Source organism: Sinohyriopsis cumingii, unplaced genomic scaffold (genome assembly GCF_028554795.1).
Source record: "Sinohyriopsis cumingii isolate HCF-2022 unplaced genomic scaffold, ASM2855479v2 utg002260l, whole genome shotgun sequence".
In the NCBI taxonomy this organism is placed as follows: domain Eukaryota; kingdom Metazoa; phylum Mollusca; class Bivalvia; order Unionida; family Unionidae; genus Sinohyriopsis; species Sinohyriopsis cumingii.
The window spans coordinates 234,496-252,228 of record NW_028316172.1 but is presented as its reverse complement, the minus strand read 5'-3'; the positions used below and the strand labels follow the sequence as shown (position 1 = coordinate 252,228).

At 35.5% G+C, this 17,733-nt stretch overlaps 1 protein-coding gene across 5 annotated transcripts in view; it reads left to right on the top strand.

Annotated features, from left to right (window-relative positions):
* The first annotated feature begins 10,066 nt into the window (after positions 1-10,066).
* LOC149770845 (uncharacterized) overlaps positions 10,067-17,733 on the top strand; it is a 139,098-nt gene continuing 131,431 nt past the window's right edge. For 4 of the 5 annotated variants that reach the window (XM_089949047.1, XM_089949046.1, XM_089949045.1 and 1 more), the window contains exons 1-2: positions 10,132-10,281; positions 10,607-10,730. Coding sequence is in view for 1 of the 5 variants with exons in the window: in XM_089949042.1 (XP_089805168.1) it covers positions 13,581-15,722 (2,142 nt within the window). In the remaining 4 variants the exon portion in view is untranslated. Of the gene's footprint in view, positions 10,282-10,606; positions 10,731-13,574; positions 15,738-17,733 lie in introns of those variants that run through there. The other variant, XM_089949042.1, reaches the window with a different exon arrangement.

Genomic DNA, 17,733 nt, shown 5'->3' with positions numbered 1-17,733 from the left:
CCTGACACCAGGCCGACTAGTCCTAACACTAACCTCTTAATGTTGAACGCCAAGCGAGTCATTATCAAGTAACATTTTTTATAAGTCTTTAGTATGACTAGGTCGAGATTCGACCACGCATCCTCCGGCATAATTGACCAAGGTTTTACGTTTATGCCTTGAACATATATGAGGAATTATTCTCATTATACATTTACGTACAAATTTAGCTACGGCGTGTTTAAAAATTGCTCTCCACTAAACGTACGCTTATATAAGGGGTAAAGCGATGAGAAACATATATGTCGTCCATCTTGACGACCTCTTGAATAAGTGTCAATGTTGTAGTTATCTTTGTTGCAAATTCAGTCTTTTATAATAGTCTCCTCTTGATTCTGGGTTATTAATAGCATGAATTGTTAGTTATGTTTTATTGGCGTTTCTCGCTGACTAAATAGATAACTGCCTTTGTATCTCCTTTTAGCCACATTGTAGGTCAATATTACAACTGCAAACATTATAATATTATTAAATATTTCAAATAATTTGTTTGTAACAAATGATTAAATACATTCCAGTTTATTAAGACAGCGATAACTAAAAAAGCAGAGTCGGTTTTCATTGAGAAGATGCAACTAGTTTTAGTGCTGATCTTAAAATAAAACAACGCAAAGTGTGTATCTGTGCGTGTGCGGTGAGCGTGTACGTCTTGAAGAATTAATTAGTAAACATTTGTTGTGTTTTGATTCTGCGATGACAAGAAGTTTCACTTTTGGACCTACATTTAAAAGGGTTAAAACAATTCTGAAAATTGTGCAACTGGAAGAAATAAGCTATTGGATTCGTGCCGAAGATGTTTTGATCAGAGAGCATTTTCCACATCTCACCGAGATTTTGAATTTGAACGTTTGCAAACTTATTCTGTATTAAAGCACGTTTATGTACAGCAATTATTAGCATGTCTGCCATTTGTATTCAAAGTACGAAGCAGATAATTTATGTAATTGAAACCCAAATGCGCATATATAATCTTACTTGCAATGTAAACACTGCGACCCTTGTACCTGCAATGGCTGATTTTCTTATTAAAGATTGCATGCATATATTACATTTGCATCAATATAAGCGAAAGTGGAAAAGGTACCTATACAAATGCAAAACTAAATCTAAAGTGTTTACCAATGTGAGAGACATAGGCGTTTAGCTGTAGTATTAGAGCTCATGCATCTGACATAATAATGCTATATGTATGAAAGATTTTAATTTCATTCTTATTAAACCAGAGTCAATGATGTCTTAAATAGTTTTGCCTCCTGAAACTGTGTGTGGATTAAGGAAAGCAAACAATGTATTTTAAAAATGTTCATATCTTTAGTTTTTTTACTAAACTATTTCACAAGTAAAAATTAGGACTGAAATTGCAGAATGTTGTGAGATATGATATGCGTTATGCATATGAGATCTTTCCAGCAATTAGTTTGTTTTACGCGTCAAGGTGAAGGTAGGCATTAGGTCTAGGATAAAGAACATTTAGTCAAACCTGAGTGCTGATCACATCATTTGTCCAGGATCTTCCTTTTATTAAGCTAAGATTCTATATGTCTTAATAATCAATGACGAAATGAGTTTCCTGTGCGAGAAAAGGAAGACGGTCAAAAATTTAATCTTAACTCGCACATTTTGTAATTATGTGGACAAATTCACTCTTATTTTTTATCCATCTTGTGTATAATGCTGTAATGTCCTGAAGAATTCTACGCACAACCAATCCAAACGCCTCCCTATGTTTTCTACCAAACTCCATATTGAAAATCATTTGATGGATTGATGCAACATAAAACGGGGAATTTACAAGAAAATGAGGGAGAATTCAGTCACTCTAGGCAAAAATACACCAGGCAAAAGATGACCATGCCAAAAGCGGTAAGATACCTCTAGAACTTGAACGAGAACCGCTGAAATGTTTCGCCAAAGAATAAATCGTGTTGTTCAAATCACCGTAACGAACGCCAAAATGTTGTGTGATGTGCAGATTATATTATTTGGTGAAAACGTACGTGTATATGCAAAGGCACCTACTTTGTTATATCAGGGATGGTTTTCCGATCATAGGGGGAAAGTATCGAGCCTGTTCTTACAGAGGTATAACAACACCATTAAGTGTTGATTCGCAGGGAAAAATCCAAAGAATCAACAAACAATTCTGGAACGGACTCAGCCTCAGAATCCAATTTATAATTTGTGTAGTAAAGTATATAGCATATGATGAAACGCAAAGAATTGTCTTCGTTCACTCATACCATGAAAATAGAAACAACGACCGAAGTACAAATAAAAAGTGGAAAGTTGCGATCCTTATATTCTTAAGCAATACGGAATTAACAAAATATTACCGCGTACAATATATTTACTGTCAGTAGGCACTAACAACGTATAAACAAAATTTGTATAAAAAAATCAATTTACAACTCAAAAAGAGACATTTTTACATATTACCTTTAGTTCCCTAAATCTTGATATTATTGTTGAATCGGTAGAAAAGTGAGGAAACTTTCATTGTAAAAATGACGCGTTGTTAAATTATGATGCAAAGATGTCAATCGTACAAACATAAATGACGTCAAATTGTGTTTTCTATGCTTTTAGTTTCATGCAGATATTCTTAATTTCGGAAAGAAAGACACCGCACATAGAAAGCGGAATTTGTGGCTAATTAATTAGTGACATAACGTTTTTCTGATTTCGAAACAGTCACCGACAAATTCTGTCCCCTGAACTATTGCAATTCTGGAAGTACAGTTCTGATTCTCTGCAAAAATGTAAAGGATAAAATCATTTTCTGTCTAAAATTGCCAATCATTGTGTATGAATAAACAGGATTCTCTGAATAGTATCCCCCATCCACACATTCATTAAGGAATTATAAACTCAAACAGAACACTGGTGATATTGTCCCTGCACTTCAGTAACTGCATGCAAGTATAAAAATCGACCGTACAAGACAATAACCGAATGCAAGAACCGAAGTAACAGTTAAAATCCCATATGCAGTGAGTTGTTTCCGTGCATGTATGTGATTGCTGCTTATTCAATTTATTGATATATATCTTCATTTAATTTTGCATCACGAATACATAAGTCTAATATACATCAAATATTCTAATTCTGTCATACTTGTGATCCAGTTTATTTCATAATATGTCCTTAACAAAATAAGTGTTAGTAGTTCTTGGGTCGTTAAAAAACTAAAGCTGTGTTAGAGAAATAAAGCATCAAATGGTCAAAACCGTTTCATCGTTTATGGTGTCAGAAGTGGGATCCATCTTTTGCTTCCTCAGGCGATGATTGAGATCACAGCTGAGATCCGGTGATTTAACGTACTTCGGCAATATTTCAAACAATGTGTAGAGTTGAAAAGAGAAATAGCGAGTTGATACATTGCTGGAAACAACGGGAGGGATGAAGGAACAATAAATTTAGAATTTCAACTGTTGCCATTGCTGATAGTAAAGAGAGATCGAGCTTTTACGGGCATTGCATAGATGGGTACATGTAGGTCCTATTCAAACGAGGTTGCATTAATTATGGAGCAAGTATCAAGTGAACATGGTAGAAAAAAAAATTACCGGATTTTATTACTGACAATTAAACAAGGCCAAGTGAACAAGAATGGGTGTTACATGTAAGAAATTCGCACGCAGAACTGGACCCCACCTACAGCAACAGTCGGAAAGACCTTTCCAGGGCTAAATCAATTTAGCGCACCGATAGGCACAGAAAATAAGAGTATAAATTACAAATGAATGAAAGACGGAAAATGGTAGAAAAAGAAACTATAAATCAGTGCATACGTATACGTGGGTGTGGTTGGTGAAAGAATGAATGAGCTCGAACACGGAACTGGAAATAGGATTGTAAATGAGTGCTGTTGAACAAGATGAGTGAGTGATTAAGCAAATCCATAAGTGAATGAAAGATCATTTATAAATTGCGGAATTATTTGATTAAGGAAATATATGACACAGTGAAAAAGTAAATAATTAATCCACGGATTAATTTCAGAGCTAATAAGTAAAAGAATGAATTAATGAATTAACCAGGAAATAAATAAATTGGAAAATAAGCCAAAAAAAAATATGAAACAGGAACAAACATTCCGATGCAACAAACAAACAAAATGAAAATAATATTAATAAAAACAGTATGCAGCAAAATGCATGTTCCACATACCTGTTGTAAACACTGTTTAGGTCAAGATGGAGAACCACTTTCATGCAGACAGTGCCTCTTGGGTGACTATCTTATATTGTAATATCATTCAGTTTTCTAGCATCAATGTAAAAATATCAACCTAATATATTTATGTCTTACTATGACAATTGTAAACAGCAGGGGCTATTAGATCAACGATCCCTTTAGCTGCCATATTTACAATTTCTTTCTCTGCTTCTTTCATACGAGCTAATGGAATGCTTCGAAGTTTCTGCCTAGTGGGGGATATACACCTTTATTAACATGATGCTCAAATAGACTTGTTAAACCCATATCATGCGTGGATCTTTAGAAAGTGAACTTATATTCCACTGCTACATATTTAAGAGCTTCACTTTCAGTCTCATGTATTTCTTCATCAAGGAGTCGCAGCGTTCTGGTACTGTGTATTCACATGGGCAAAATTCTGTCAGTTTGGTCTCATATACAGTAGATTGTTGTTCAATACATATTTTGAACATATCAGCTGTGGCCACTAGTGTGTTTTGTTTGATAATATATAGCCGTTGTCAGTAGTATTTAACAATTTAAAACCCGCGAAAGGTACAGTGCCCAAAGTAGGATTTGCAAAAGTTTTAGGATACAATATTTCATCCGTTTGCATGAAAGTTTGGTCCTGGTTCCATTAAATTAGTTGTTTTATTGAAACGTGGGTCAGCAACTTTTCCAAGGGTCAATAATATCATTCCTGCGATGAATGATAGCATCATCCTAGACTGAACATGGCTACAAATATATTCAACCTCAATTTCGTACAGAAAGTTCTGAATATTTCCTCTTTGACTTTTATCCAATGTTTGTTCAAGTGGAATATCCATTATAATTTTGCTTATACATTTTATTCAGACTTTGACTACTATACCTGGTATTTCTTTGTATGTTGGAGAATCCGTTCTGTGTAGGTTTACCAGTTAGAGTTTCTATCAGCTATTGTATTGTACTATTCAGGGCTTTGATTGATTCATTAAAGGTTTTAAAGTCAATTTCCTCCTTTTATATCAGGGCATATGCAATTCTTGTTCTGAGAGACGGTTACATTGCTTTCATGGTCTGCAGAGAGACTGATGGAACTCCCTTTTCGTCTTTCATCAAGTACATGTGTTCTGTTTCCAGACGGATAACGTCACATTCGGATTCAAAGATGGTTTCTGGCATAAGTTCCCTTATAGGGAGCCCTATTTCTAAACCTGTGACAGCGCCCATTACATAATCAATAACCAAAATACTTCATAAGGCTGAGTCTGCGAATGGATAGGCGAACCGGGTTAGCTTTCGTACAAATTGTGCAAGTTCTGATAAGGACTCACCTTTTCCCCAAACTCTTGTTTGCAATTTTGCTTTGCACGTTTCTGATAGTTGAGCTGATCAAATCTGACATTTATTATCTGAACTAACGGTTAAAACTCTTGCCTTTCTCGAGGACATAATTCCAGTAAAATATCCCTAGTACTACTATAAGACTTCCTTTCAGACATAAGGATTTTTCATTTTAGTTCCAGCTATTGATCTGTAAAACAATTTCAATTTGAGACAGTCTTCAAATTCTTTATGCCCATATTACAGCTAGGGCTTAATTTTGACTTGTCTTTTACCACTGACAGAAGTTGGGCTATGAGGAAACGATGATTCAAAAAAAATTTCATTTTTGTTTGATTTTTCGACAGCTAGCAAGTATATATATAATCCTCACTGGAAAGCTTGTTTCCAGTTTCTTCTACCGCAATTTGTTTTCCCAGTGTTTAGATGAACTTTAAGAGACATATAATCGTTTCATAATCCCTCTATGTTCTAACTGACATCTCGTTTCAACGAATTTTTCATATCCTATAATCTTTTCACATTTTCTTTTCAAAAAAGATCTAGCTACTCAGTAAATTTATTTAACATATGAATGCTACTCACAGCAATCTCTTGTGTATTTTAGTTGGAGAATTGAAATGGATAATAACTGGATTTTCTTCCTCCTGATTGTCTCCAGCACTGAATCTAGACTGACCTCTTTTCTCATGAAAAGTATTTCAGCATAATCTGTTTTGAATTGAATGTTGTTTAAAATGTTTCCAATAAAGTTCTGTTCTTGTAACAGCTTGATTCCTTATTTTAGGTCTATTGTTCTTGTGGTGACAAGACATTGTGAAAATATTTGGGAAATATAAACAAAAGTTCCTTTGATCCCAATTATTGATACTAGTTTAATATTTACTTAATCCACTTAAGGTCAACCTTTTTATAAAAATGTTCGTCCTAGGATAGCACTTGACCAAATGAAAACAAAGGATGAATAAAATAAAACAGATTTATTTATATACACATTAGAACCATACATCCAAAACACTATCATACTGTACATGTATATTGTTTACCCATCAATGGGTACTGACATGCCCCCGATAGTAGAGAAGGGTACGTAGGCTTTACAATGACTTTACTCCACAATTGATACATTATAAAACTTCTCATATTGGTGTATTGTTCGGGTTACTAATATCCCTTATATAACATTTTTCAGTGGTCCATTGTGTCTAAAAGGTTGGACAGCAATTAGTCAGAGGATCACAAACTACGCGCCTAAATTGCAATAAATCAGTAGTCAAAGACGTATACTGGCATATATGGAATCTGAAATCTAAGTATACATTTATACAACATCTATAAAACAAATTAGAAAGCTATTTTAATGATAGCTATTTTACTTTGGTAGAGTCTTTGCCCTTTAATATCGCTTGTTTCATACAAGGTTAATGATCATTGCAAGCAATTGCTGATAGACACAAAAGTAAAGACTGGATACCAGTGAAAAAGCACAAGTGTCATTGAATATTTTAAGTCCCAAACTACACTCCAAACACGAATAATTATGGATTTAATTATGCTTCAACATGTTACACACAAACGATTATGTACAGAATTGTGTCGTTGAAATAGCTTACATGAAACTTATTCAACTTCTTTGACACAAATAGCAATGTTGGAAAATATGGAAAGAAAGAACAAATGATTATGTATATTATGTTTGCATGCACAAGATGTATGCATGGTGCTAAACCAAACTAAGGCATTTATCTCAAGAAACTAGAGTTTTCATTACAGATATACAATACATAACTACATACTTGATAAAGTCATCATTGATTAGCATAACTATTAATTCATTTCTTTATCGTGCGAAACGAGTCATATTTTTTTTCAGAACTCATCCCTAATTTATGTTATATTTTGTTTCAAAAGTTCTGCACCCAGGTCTGAGTACATTAGCTTGTTATAATATTGACAAAGAGTGTTTACTTTAAATTAAAAACAAATAGGTATCTGACATATCATATAAATACCGATCATGATGATGAAGACATAGAGGAGTTTTACAACAAACTACAGGGTATTCTAAACATGGTCAGTAAAAAAGACATCCTCATCGTCCAAGGAGACTGGAATGCCAAAGTTGGCAAAGATGCTCTAAAAGACTGGGACGTACATTGTGGACCTTCTTGCAATGAGCTTACCAATGAAAGAGGGAGACGGCTGCTCGAGTTCGCAAGCTACACCAACTTGGTACTAGCCAACACCCTAGGACAACATTAAGCTTCACGATGCTGGACATGGCACTCACCAAACGGAACCCATCACAACCAGATCGACTGCATACTGGTTCAAAACTGTTACCGATCTGGCATCAATAGAGCAAAAACAAGGACATTCCCAGGTGCTGATGTTGGAAGTGACCACGACCTCGTGATTATGAACTTCCGAGTGAGGCTGAAGAAAAGTAACAAGCCAAGGAACATCAGGCTCAAACTCAACCTTGAACAACTGAAGGACCCTAACATCTGCAAGTCATTCCAAGCCACAATTGGAGGAAAATTTGCTCCACTTCTTGTAATAGATGGTGATGTCAATGAGATGACATACACCTTCAACACAGTCATGACAGCAGCTGCCAAGGACATCATTGGCCTCCATCGTCAGAAGAAAAAACCCTGGGTTACAGAAGAGATTCTGAAGTTGTGTGATGCCCGACGAGAACTCAAAAACACCAGACACACAAAAGGGGCAATGAAGTACCGAGAAATAAACAAGAATATCAGAAAAAACTTGAGCAAAGCAAAAGAAAATTGGATCGGACAAAAGTGCACAGAAATGGAGAACAGTCTGATAAAGAATATCAGCAAAAAGGCATTCCAAATTGTGAAAGACCTCACCAGACAGAAACAACCAAGAGTCAGTACCATTCAAGACAAAAATGGAAAATGCCTCACAGACGCGAGTGACATTGCAGAAAGATGGACTGAGTATTGCAAAGAATTCTACAACCATCAGTGCTTGAAGTTCCAAACTCCTCAAATGATGATGACTTCCCCATTCTCAAAGAAGAGGTGGAGTCAGCAATAAGAGCACTAAAGAATGGGAAGGCAACATCACAGAATGGACCAGGAAAAGTTTTGCGGAGACACATGTATTGGCACATGATCGAGACAAGTGGAGGGAACTGGTCAGATGTTCAGCAAAACAGTGACTCGACGACCACACTAGGCCATGAGACTGATGATGATGATGATACCATATAAAACAAAATGTTTAACATCAGTATACGGTCCATTTTCCAATCTGCTCACCCAAATACTAAATCCAGCGATTGGTATTGGATTTGAGTTATTTATGTTCCTTGTCAATTAATACTTTGTTTTTAATACAATTATGCGTTCTCTGTCTTTGATTCTATATATCCCCACTGGACAAATGTTTGTCTTTTGCCATTGTTCTTTATTTAGTCATCCTCTTCCGTACCGTTACTAATGGCATTAGTCATATACTCTTCACATATTTGTTTTAGATTTCCACATTAATGTAACAAGTCAGTTGATACTCATTCGCTAGCCTTAATGTCCAATCAGTATCCACGCTATTGTTGATAATATGTATGTGCGTCTGTAATTATTTTAAAAAGTCCTCATAAAACTAAAACATATATACATTGTAGATAGCACGTGAATATAATTATTTAAACAATATCGAAGCTTGGTTTACTCAAATACCCATGTGAGCGAACATGATAAACCTAATCCCTTATGGCGCCAGTGCTGTCCAACCCGCGGCCCGCGGGTTGATTTTAAATGGCCCGCCAGAGCTCGAGCAGCAATATAATCGTTGCTTTTAAGTTTTCTGCTGCGGCCCTCGGCTTCAAGAAAAACATTTTTCAGTGGCCCATGGTGTCAAAAAGGTTGGACAGCACTGATCTATGTTATACTACATTGACATTTTTGGACAAGATTGGCCTAAAGGTGTTATTCGGACTGAATGTCCGGCGCTGTGATGTCACAATGTAAGCTACTCATGTCGATAAACAAATTCGTACTACCCCTACCTATATTGTGGCGATTAGACTCGACGTTGTCTTTTCTTGACCCAGTTTTGTACCTGGCCCCTATAGTACAAGTCCATAGCGATTGATCGTTTTCGTCTGGAAGTTTCATAAAGACAATTAAGGTGCAGAGCATACAATAATCAGGATTGAATAGACTTTGAAAAAAATACAATTACATACAATCTTAAAGCAACAATTTATATTTAAATTAAGATGACAAAATGGGCCTACATGACATGTGTGACGTTTACTTTAGTATACCTAAACAACTGGGGAGACATGGTAATTTGGAATGTTTTTCAAAACCGGATCCATTATAGTTATGATATTGTTGCTATGGCTTTTTTACTCCAACTTCAATAATATCTGCATCGTTGTCATAGGGATGGTTTAGTGTATTTACTTACAACCGCTAAGTTGGTGTTCATTGTCTATAAATCAGCCCCGCTTTCTCGTCGCAGCTGTCGTCGTATACACATACGGTAACTAAAGGAAGCTCGATCAACCAATCAAAAAGCCTGTTGCATCCCGTCTCCTGACATAATTCCAATATCAACACACCGAAGTATAGTGGTACTGGATGACATCTCGCATATAAGCTACAATAATTAAGCATGTTAATCATACAATCATGAAAATAGATGTTGTTACTTATCAAAGTATTCATCAAGGTATGTATGCATCTCAATATAAAGACATAATATGTTCAATATGTTTCAAAACTTACCTGAAGCGTAGCAAGCTTTAATAGCGTCATATCGTGAGGTGTCTTCATTCTTCATACTATCACGACACCTCGCTAGAGAAGAGTGTATTTGCGCGACTTTATTAGGAAACAGGAGGACATACGAACTAAAAATGTGTTACAATGAATAACTTGTATGACCCTAGGTTTATATGAACATGCTTATTATTTGTTGTTGTTTTTAAAGTAGCATGCTTGTTATCACGGTTCATATCGTCACCTGATTTAGAAATCCCATTTTCTAATTATAGTAACAGTGGAATAACCAGACAAGGTAGCGTTCGATAGTACAAACAACTTAATACAAGAATAATACATCAGGAACAGTGCTGGAGGAAAGGTTGCTTACTGCTTGTGCACATACGATAAGTATCGGTAAGTCTTTCTGGATTTTAAAAGATACATCCTGAATCATATTAATTTGATAATTTGTATAGTTCTATACACATGACACAAGAAGAACAGGTACACGTTTCCGCATATGGAAATATACTCCCAATGAACACTTTCGATGTTTGACATGCAAATCTAGAGACCGTGTTGCTAAACAAACTCCCATTTGATTTGAAATACCAACCAATATACAATGTTTGCAGCCCCTAGCGACGGTCAGGTTATAACCTATAACTCAATGAATAAAATGACTACGTTCCGTGTATTTTTATTATACCAATCAGTGTTTAAAATAGGTAGGGTTTTACAAACAAACGAGATGATGTGAAAAGACAATAGTAGTAGCATCATTGTAGGAGTGTGTATTTCGTTTATTGATATAGGTCAGTTGCACCTCATGACTGTACCGTTCCGTCATACGCGAATGGATGATTTAAGTAAATGTACATAAACCCGTGGCGAGCCTCGCATAATGGAGAAGTTAATATAATAGAGGTCTCCGTTAGGATAATACAATAATATAAACAATAGACAGGTGAATATACTCCGGCACCCATTTGCCTGGTGAAGATGAACTCGGGACTAATCAGTATCTGTTCAAAGTTGGTAACTACATTCAGGCTCATGTTTCGATATGTTGTTTAAATTACGACTGAACGATTAATGGCTGCATTTTAGTTACATGAAATTTATCAAGTAGGAATAATTATGGAAATAGCGATAGGTTCATTTGTGAGCCCTGAAATATGTCACATTGTCAACTTGTCAATCAGAATAAAAAGTTTCAAAAAAAAGTTTACAGTTTTTGTTGCATTTTTTGGTAATTGTTTATCTCTCTCACTCTCTCTATGTTATGTTCTCCTTCACATAAGTATCAGCATCATACATAAAATTTGTTATGTTGATGTTGTTAAAAAGCCTGATGGAGTACTGTACAACTATATTCCATGTTATAGATCAAGGTTATATTTTATTTACTCACTGACACCACAGCTCTAATCGTAAGTCGGAATGTGCAGGTAAAAAAACAACAGTAAATGGAACAGAAGGAAACTCTATAAAACTAAAAAAAAAACAACAATTCATGTTAGCATTAATGCAGTGCTAAAATTAATGTGAATATAAGACAATGCGGACATATATCAGATTTTGTTTTAAAAGGTCACATTACATGTAAATTGTCATGTGGGAAAATATCTTTGCTAAATATAACATGTATATGACAACAGTAAATACATGTATATCTTTATATGTACTTCATTTTATTTTATACTGATATGCTGAAAATATCAAGTTCTATAAAATGAACTCTATCAGCTGTAATTGCACAATCTAGTTTATTTTCGCCAATGATAGCTTATATTAAACGTCATTGCAAAAGCTGTGTATATTTTCATTTTAAAAGATTTTGCCACATACAGTCTTTTAAAATAACCTTGGATGTATTATTTATTTAAAGTTGTGCTAATTATACAGAGAAATATGAAAACAATGCTAATTTTCATCAGCTTATAAATAAAAAGCAAACCGCAGTATGTCATATGGAATATTTCAATCCATCTAAGTAAAGACTTATATGTGGTTAACAAAACAAAAATGTAATTAGAATGGTTTATAAGTAAAAATGAAAGTGCCTCTTTGGATTAAACTCTTTTAGAGACAAGTATTGCTCTTACAAAAAAGCACAAACGAAAATTGACCTTGAAAATGTTCACATGCAATGTGTTGTACGATGCAAAGATAAATAAATTTGGTGGCGATGACTTGATGGTATTAACGTCCAAAGGAAGAATGGAAACGTCCGTGCATTTTATCATAAAACTTCATTCATTTAATTTGTCCCCAATTAGTCATAAATTAGACAAGAATATGTGTAATCCAGCCTATCTGTTATAGTTGTAAATCAAAACCAAAATATTCCAGAATTTCAATCCGACATTCCATGCATTAATATATGTATTCGATTATAAAAGTTCCAAAAGTCACGTAAATCAGAAATATGAATAAAATGATATTTGCGGGTTGTTCGTTATCGTTCCATCAAATTAACTGATCTGTTTTGTATAAAGTGTTAAACAGATAAGGAAAAGAAACTTCAGGACGATTTGACCAATTTTACCTAATAAGTATTTGTATCTAGTTTACCACCTGTTTAATTATGAGTTCTTTTAGTCTATGAATTGTCCTCATAATTAACATAATTTGATTAAAACGTTGTATAAAGTATTACAATACACAATCGCTTATTTGTTGGGTCCTAATGCACACTACAACAAACCCAAAACGCTCTGGTGGCCTGGTTGTTAAAGCAACCGCCTCTGATGCGGGAGGTAGCGGGTTTGAACCCCGTCTGAGTCATATCAAAGACTTCTACAAATGATACCAACAGCTGCCTTGCTAAACGCTCAGCATTAAGAGGTTAGTATTATGACTGGTCGGTCTGGTGTCAGAGTAATATGACTTTGTTGGACATGATTATATATATCTCTCATGACCAGTGACCTCTCGTATCAGATGCGGATGATATAACCACTAGGTCACCAGAACGGTCACTTTTGTAGAAGAAGGAAGAAAGATTGATGATGATGATGACATACATGAAATGAGGAAGTACGATCTCATTTGGTGATCGGGTGAAATCTGTTGATGAACAACAACAACAACAACAACAACAACAATAATAATAATAATAATAATAATAATAATAATAATAATAATAATAGTATTATTATGACATCACTCAAGTAATTACATCTCAATTTATCATTTAATTCTGAACACAATTATTGAAGTATTTCTTTTTAGAAATATTTTCTCTGTCTACAGAGAAATATGTGCCACCAGTTCCCAGAATTTTGCTCTGCTGTATCTCATCATGTATCAAACATCCTGGATGGGATTGGATATTCTTTGAAAGATCGAGACAGGAAGGTGATGACTGCTACTACGAGTGATGTATTCAGTTCCATTAACGCAACTTTTTCTACATCTCGTCATAGGAAGTATATGTTTGGCAGTAGAGGAGAGGGATCCACAGGACCTGGACTAAACTCGGATGTAGATTGGTTATATCAGGATAATGAATTAAAAATAATCACTGACCTGTCTGACTGTCAGGCAGGAAAGATCTACCTCTATATGTTACAGGATGGACAAACGCATCCTGGGTATGTTAAGCTACAGCCGATTGGAATATTACCAGATAATACTCCTGTTCCATTATCCCATCTTGGCACTACTTTAGATTTATTCGGTGTATCTGTACTCCCAAACACAAATTTTCATTTGGATAACCATGGATACCGAACCGGTCCTGCAGCGCGTGAGCAAGGTGAATATTTATCTGCTGACCGTGTCAAGGCTTTTAGATGTTCACAATGGCCACGTGAGGGATATGAATGGTTTCATCGTCGTAGATTAAATGATTGGCCTAAAACTATTCAGATACAGAACACCTGGAAATATGGCTGTTTCGCCACACCTGTGGGACATCCAAGCAGCAAAGAAGTACACTTGGAGTGGAGATTATCATTTTCATTAGCTGAAAGGGACCTTGTGAGGTCTTTTGGAGACTCAGTGATGAAAGTTTACATATTGCTGAAAATGGTTAAGAAAACATTTATTGAACCTGTTCTTGAAGATGTATTTTCCAGCTATCATTGCAAAGTTTGTATGCTGTGGATGAGGGAGAGAACACCAAGTGAATTATGGTGCACTGAAAATCTTCTATTCTGTCTCATCCTTTGCATCAGACAGTTATGTGAGTGGGCCATTGCAGGAGTTTGTCCTGACTACTTCATTGTCAGGAATAACATATACGATAAAAAAATAGTCGGCATGGCACGGATGAATTTAATTCAGATACTAGAACGCCTTCTTTTTGATGACTTTAGATTTTTATGTAGGATAGAATGCTGTCATATTGGATGCATTCTTGTTGATGATCTCAGCAGCTTGGGACATTACCACTTAGAACGTGTGAAAGAAGTCATTGATAATGGAATAATTGATTATTCATTATGTGTAGCGCCTGCTACAGCTTGTAGGTATTCTATGCTGAGCACGATTCCGCATAATTATCAAAGTCTGACATTTTATCTAACAAGATTCACTCATGCTTATAAATATGCACCGTACCTCATGCAATACCCACTGAAGCATATAGTGATGATTCTCTTTTCTCAGCTAGGATTTTATTTTGCTTCAGTCCTCAAAGACAATGGAGGTATTTTGTCCTGGGCTAATATAGAGTATCTTTCAGCTCTCACATCGGAGTGCGTCTCACTCGGCATGAACAATGACGCTACCTCAGTGAGACTCAAACTGTGTGGTTTGGGAATAGTACTGGAGAATCATGATCTGACAGAGATATGTTTACAAGATGTTTGCGAGAATCGCATGAGGTACGCGTTCTCAAGTTCGCCATGTGAGAAATGTTGTTTTACTATATTGAACTGTAACACTCTGGCATTTTTTGACAAATGTTCGAATGTGAGATATACTATTGAAGAGATGCTGGAGAACCAGGTTTCCTTCAGCGTGGTCTATCTCCAGTCAGAGATTCCTATAACACCTATCCCATTGAGGATGGAGATGTACAGGTCCGTTGGAACACCACAGTGGATGCGAAACGAAAAAGAACATTTCTGGTATGATTGGGCTGTGGTAGATTCACTTATGTGCCTTTATTTCTTCCAGTACCTTAATTTCAGTAGACAAGGGAAGGATAGACACAAACAGGTTGCTATGGACAACATGATACATGTGATCAAAACAGAGCCTGATATTCAGCCTAAAGACACGGCCCTAAATGTTCTTGCTTATTGCTACATACAGGATAATCAACCCAGAAATGCATTTATTTGCCTACGAGGGTCCTTGAAAATCCGCCCACATCACAATGCAGCCAAATTCTACTTGGGACTTCTGTTTAAGAAAGTCATTTCCGCTTGCATAAGGCCATCGATGTATTAAAATAGACGCAACTACATTTTGCAGGAAACAGAACATCATTTATATTGTCAAAGAGAAATACTGAATGTAATTGTTAGTTACTCATTGTTAAAATTGTTTGTGGATTAATTTTGTTAGCCGATAATTACAAGTCTTACAGTTTATAAGTTTTCTTTTCTATTCAGTTTTATTTACTTGTACAAATCATGTACATGTACTATCATATATGTCCCCTTTTCTTTGACAGAGTGATTGATAGAAATCAAGGAAATCATTTAGTAAGACTACTATTTCAATCATGCAATCGTTCAGGATAATGGGAACACTTGCATATAATTTAAATGCATGCATACATGAATTGTGTATAACGCAAACCAATAGCTTTGAAAATATATGTGCCAAAGTTTCTTCACTGTCTTAGTAAGTTTGCTTAATTTGTACAATTTGTTTCAATCTCAAGTAAAACTACCCTCTGATTTCCTTGCAATCTCGGGCATTCACATGGTGATGTAAGTCCAAGTATATTTAAATTCCCATTAAATAACCTTATGTCATTAACCACATCCAACTAACATTTAGTACTGAATTATAATGATAAAAACATAGATTTAAAATATTAACTTTTGTGTACACAGTTTATATACTTGTTTCAACAAGAACTAGGTCTCGAGTATAACTCACCGGCGTGCAGGTACTTAGTAATGAATATATTCATTCATGAAATATTTAATAAAGGCCACTAAATGTGGACTGTTTTGCATGCCCTTATTACCGACATTGGGTATTCTCTGGGTTGCAAGCAAATATCAGGTGCAAGGGTGCAAGGGACAGTTTTTTGCACAACTTTAATGCTGCGTGCACCTGCCTAATATAAAAATTCATAAAAAATAAAATACGCAGACGTAGTTACAAATGTACATAATATAGGTATATGATAGGTATAATAATGCAAAACAGAAGACTATCATTCACTTGACCTGACAAGTCAGTGAAGTTCATAGAAAAAAACGTTTATGTACCAATACCCGAAATTCATACATGGAATGTTCACGTCCGAAGGCCATTTTTGACAGTACGTTATGCTCGCAGTGCAAGCGTAATCCCTTTCCATGGGTGATAATTTTGAAAAACATTATGTTCTGAATAGCTTCACATCAATGTAGTTGTTGAGATACTGTGCTTACCTTTAACCCTCTTGTCAATTATGTGTGTGGCTAGCAATGCTTCTTAGCCAAATATTGGTATTTCACTGACTACAGACTGTGAATTGACTATGGAAAGTATGCATGCCATTTGCGAAACATTCCACTGCATCCTTTACATCTTGTTCAAAGTAATTTCTCTAAAAAAAATTGTACATATCACATATATAGACATTATCTAGGAAAATGGTATGAAGAAAATTATTTTGTGTGCAAATGTCATAATAATATTACTTATTTCACCAGTGACTATCTTGCGGCAAAAATAAATTGTATTGTGCGTACTGTGTGACGACTGCCTTGAAAAAGAACTAAAATTTTATGAAATTCCTGAGAATGTTTGGATGACTTTGGATACCATACCGGTCCTGCAGCGCGTCAGCAATGTAAATTTGTATCTCGTGATCTTGTCAGGGCTCTTAGATGTTCACAATGGCCACGTGAAGGATATGAATGGTTTCATCGTCGTAGATTAAATGATTGGCCTAAAAATATTCAGATACAGAATACCTGGAAACATGGCTGTTTCGCCTCACCTGTTGGACATCCAAGCAGCAATGACGTACACATTTGGAGTGGAGATTATCATTTTCATTAGCTGAAAGGGACCTTGTGAGGTCTTTTGAGACGCAGTGAAGAAAGACTACATACTGCTGAAAATGGTAAAGAAAACATTTATTGAACCAGTTCTTGAAGATGCATTTTCCAGCTATCATTGCAAAGTTTGTATGCTGTGGATGAGGGAGAGAACACCAAGTGAATTATGGTGCACTGAAATCTTCTGTGTTGTCTCATCCTTTGCATCAGACAATTGTTTGAGTGGGCCATTG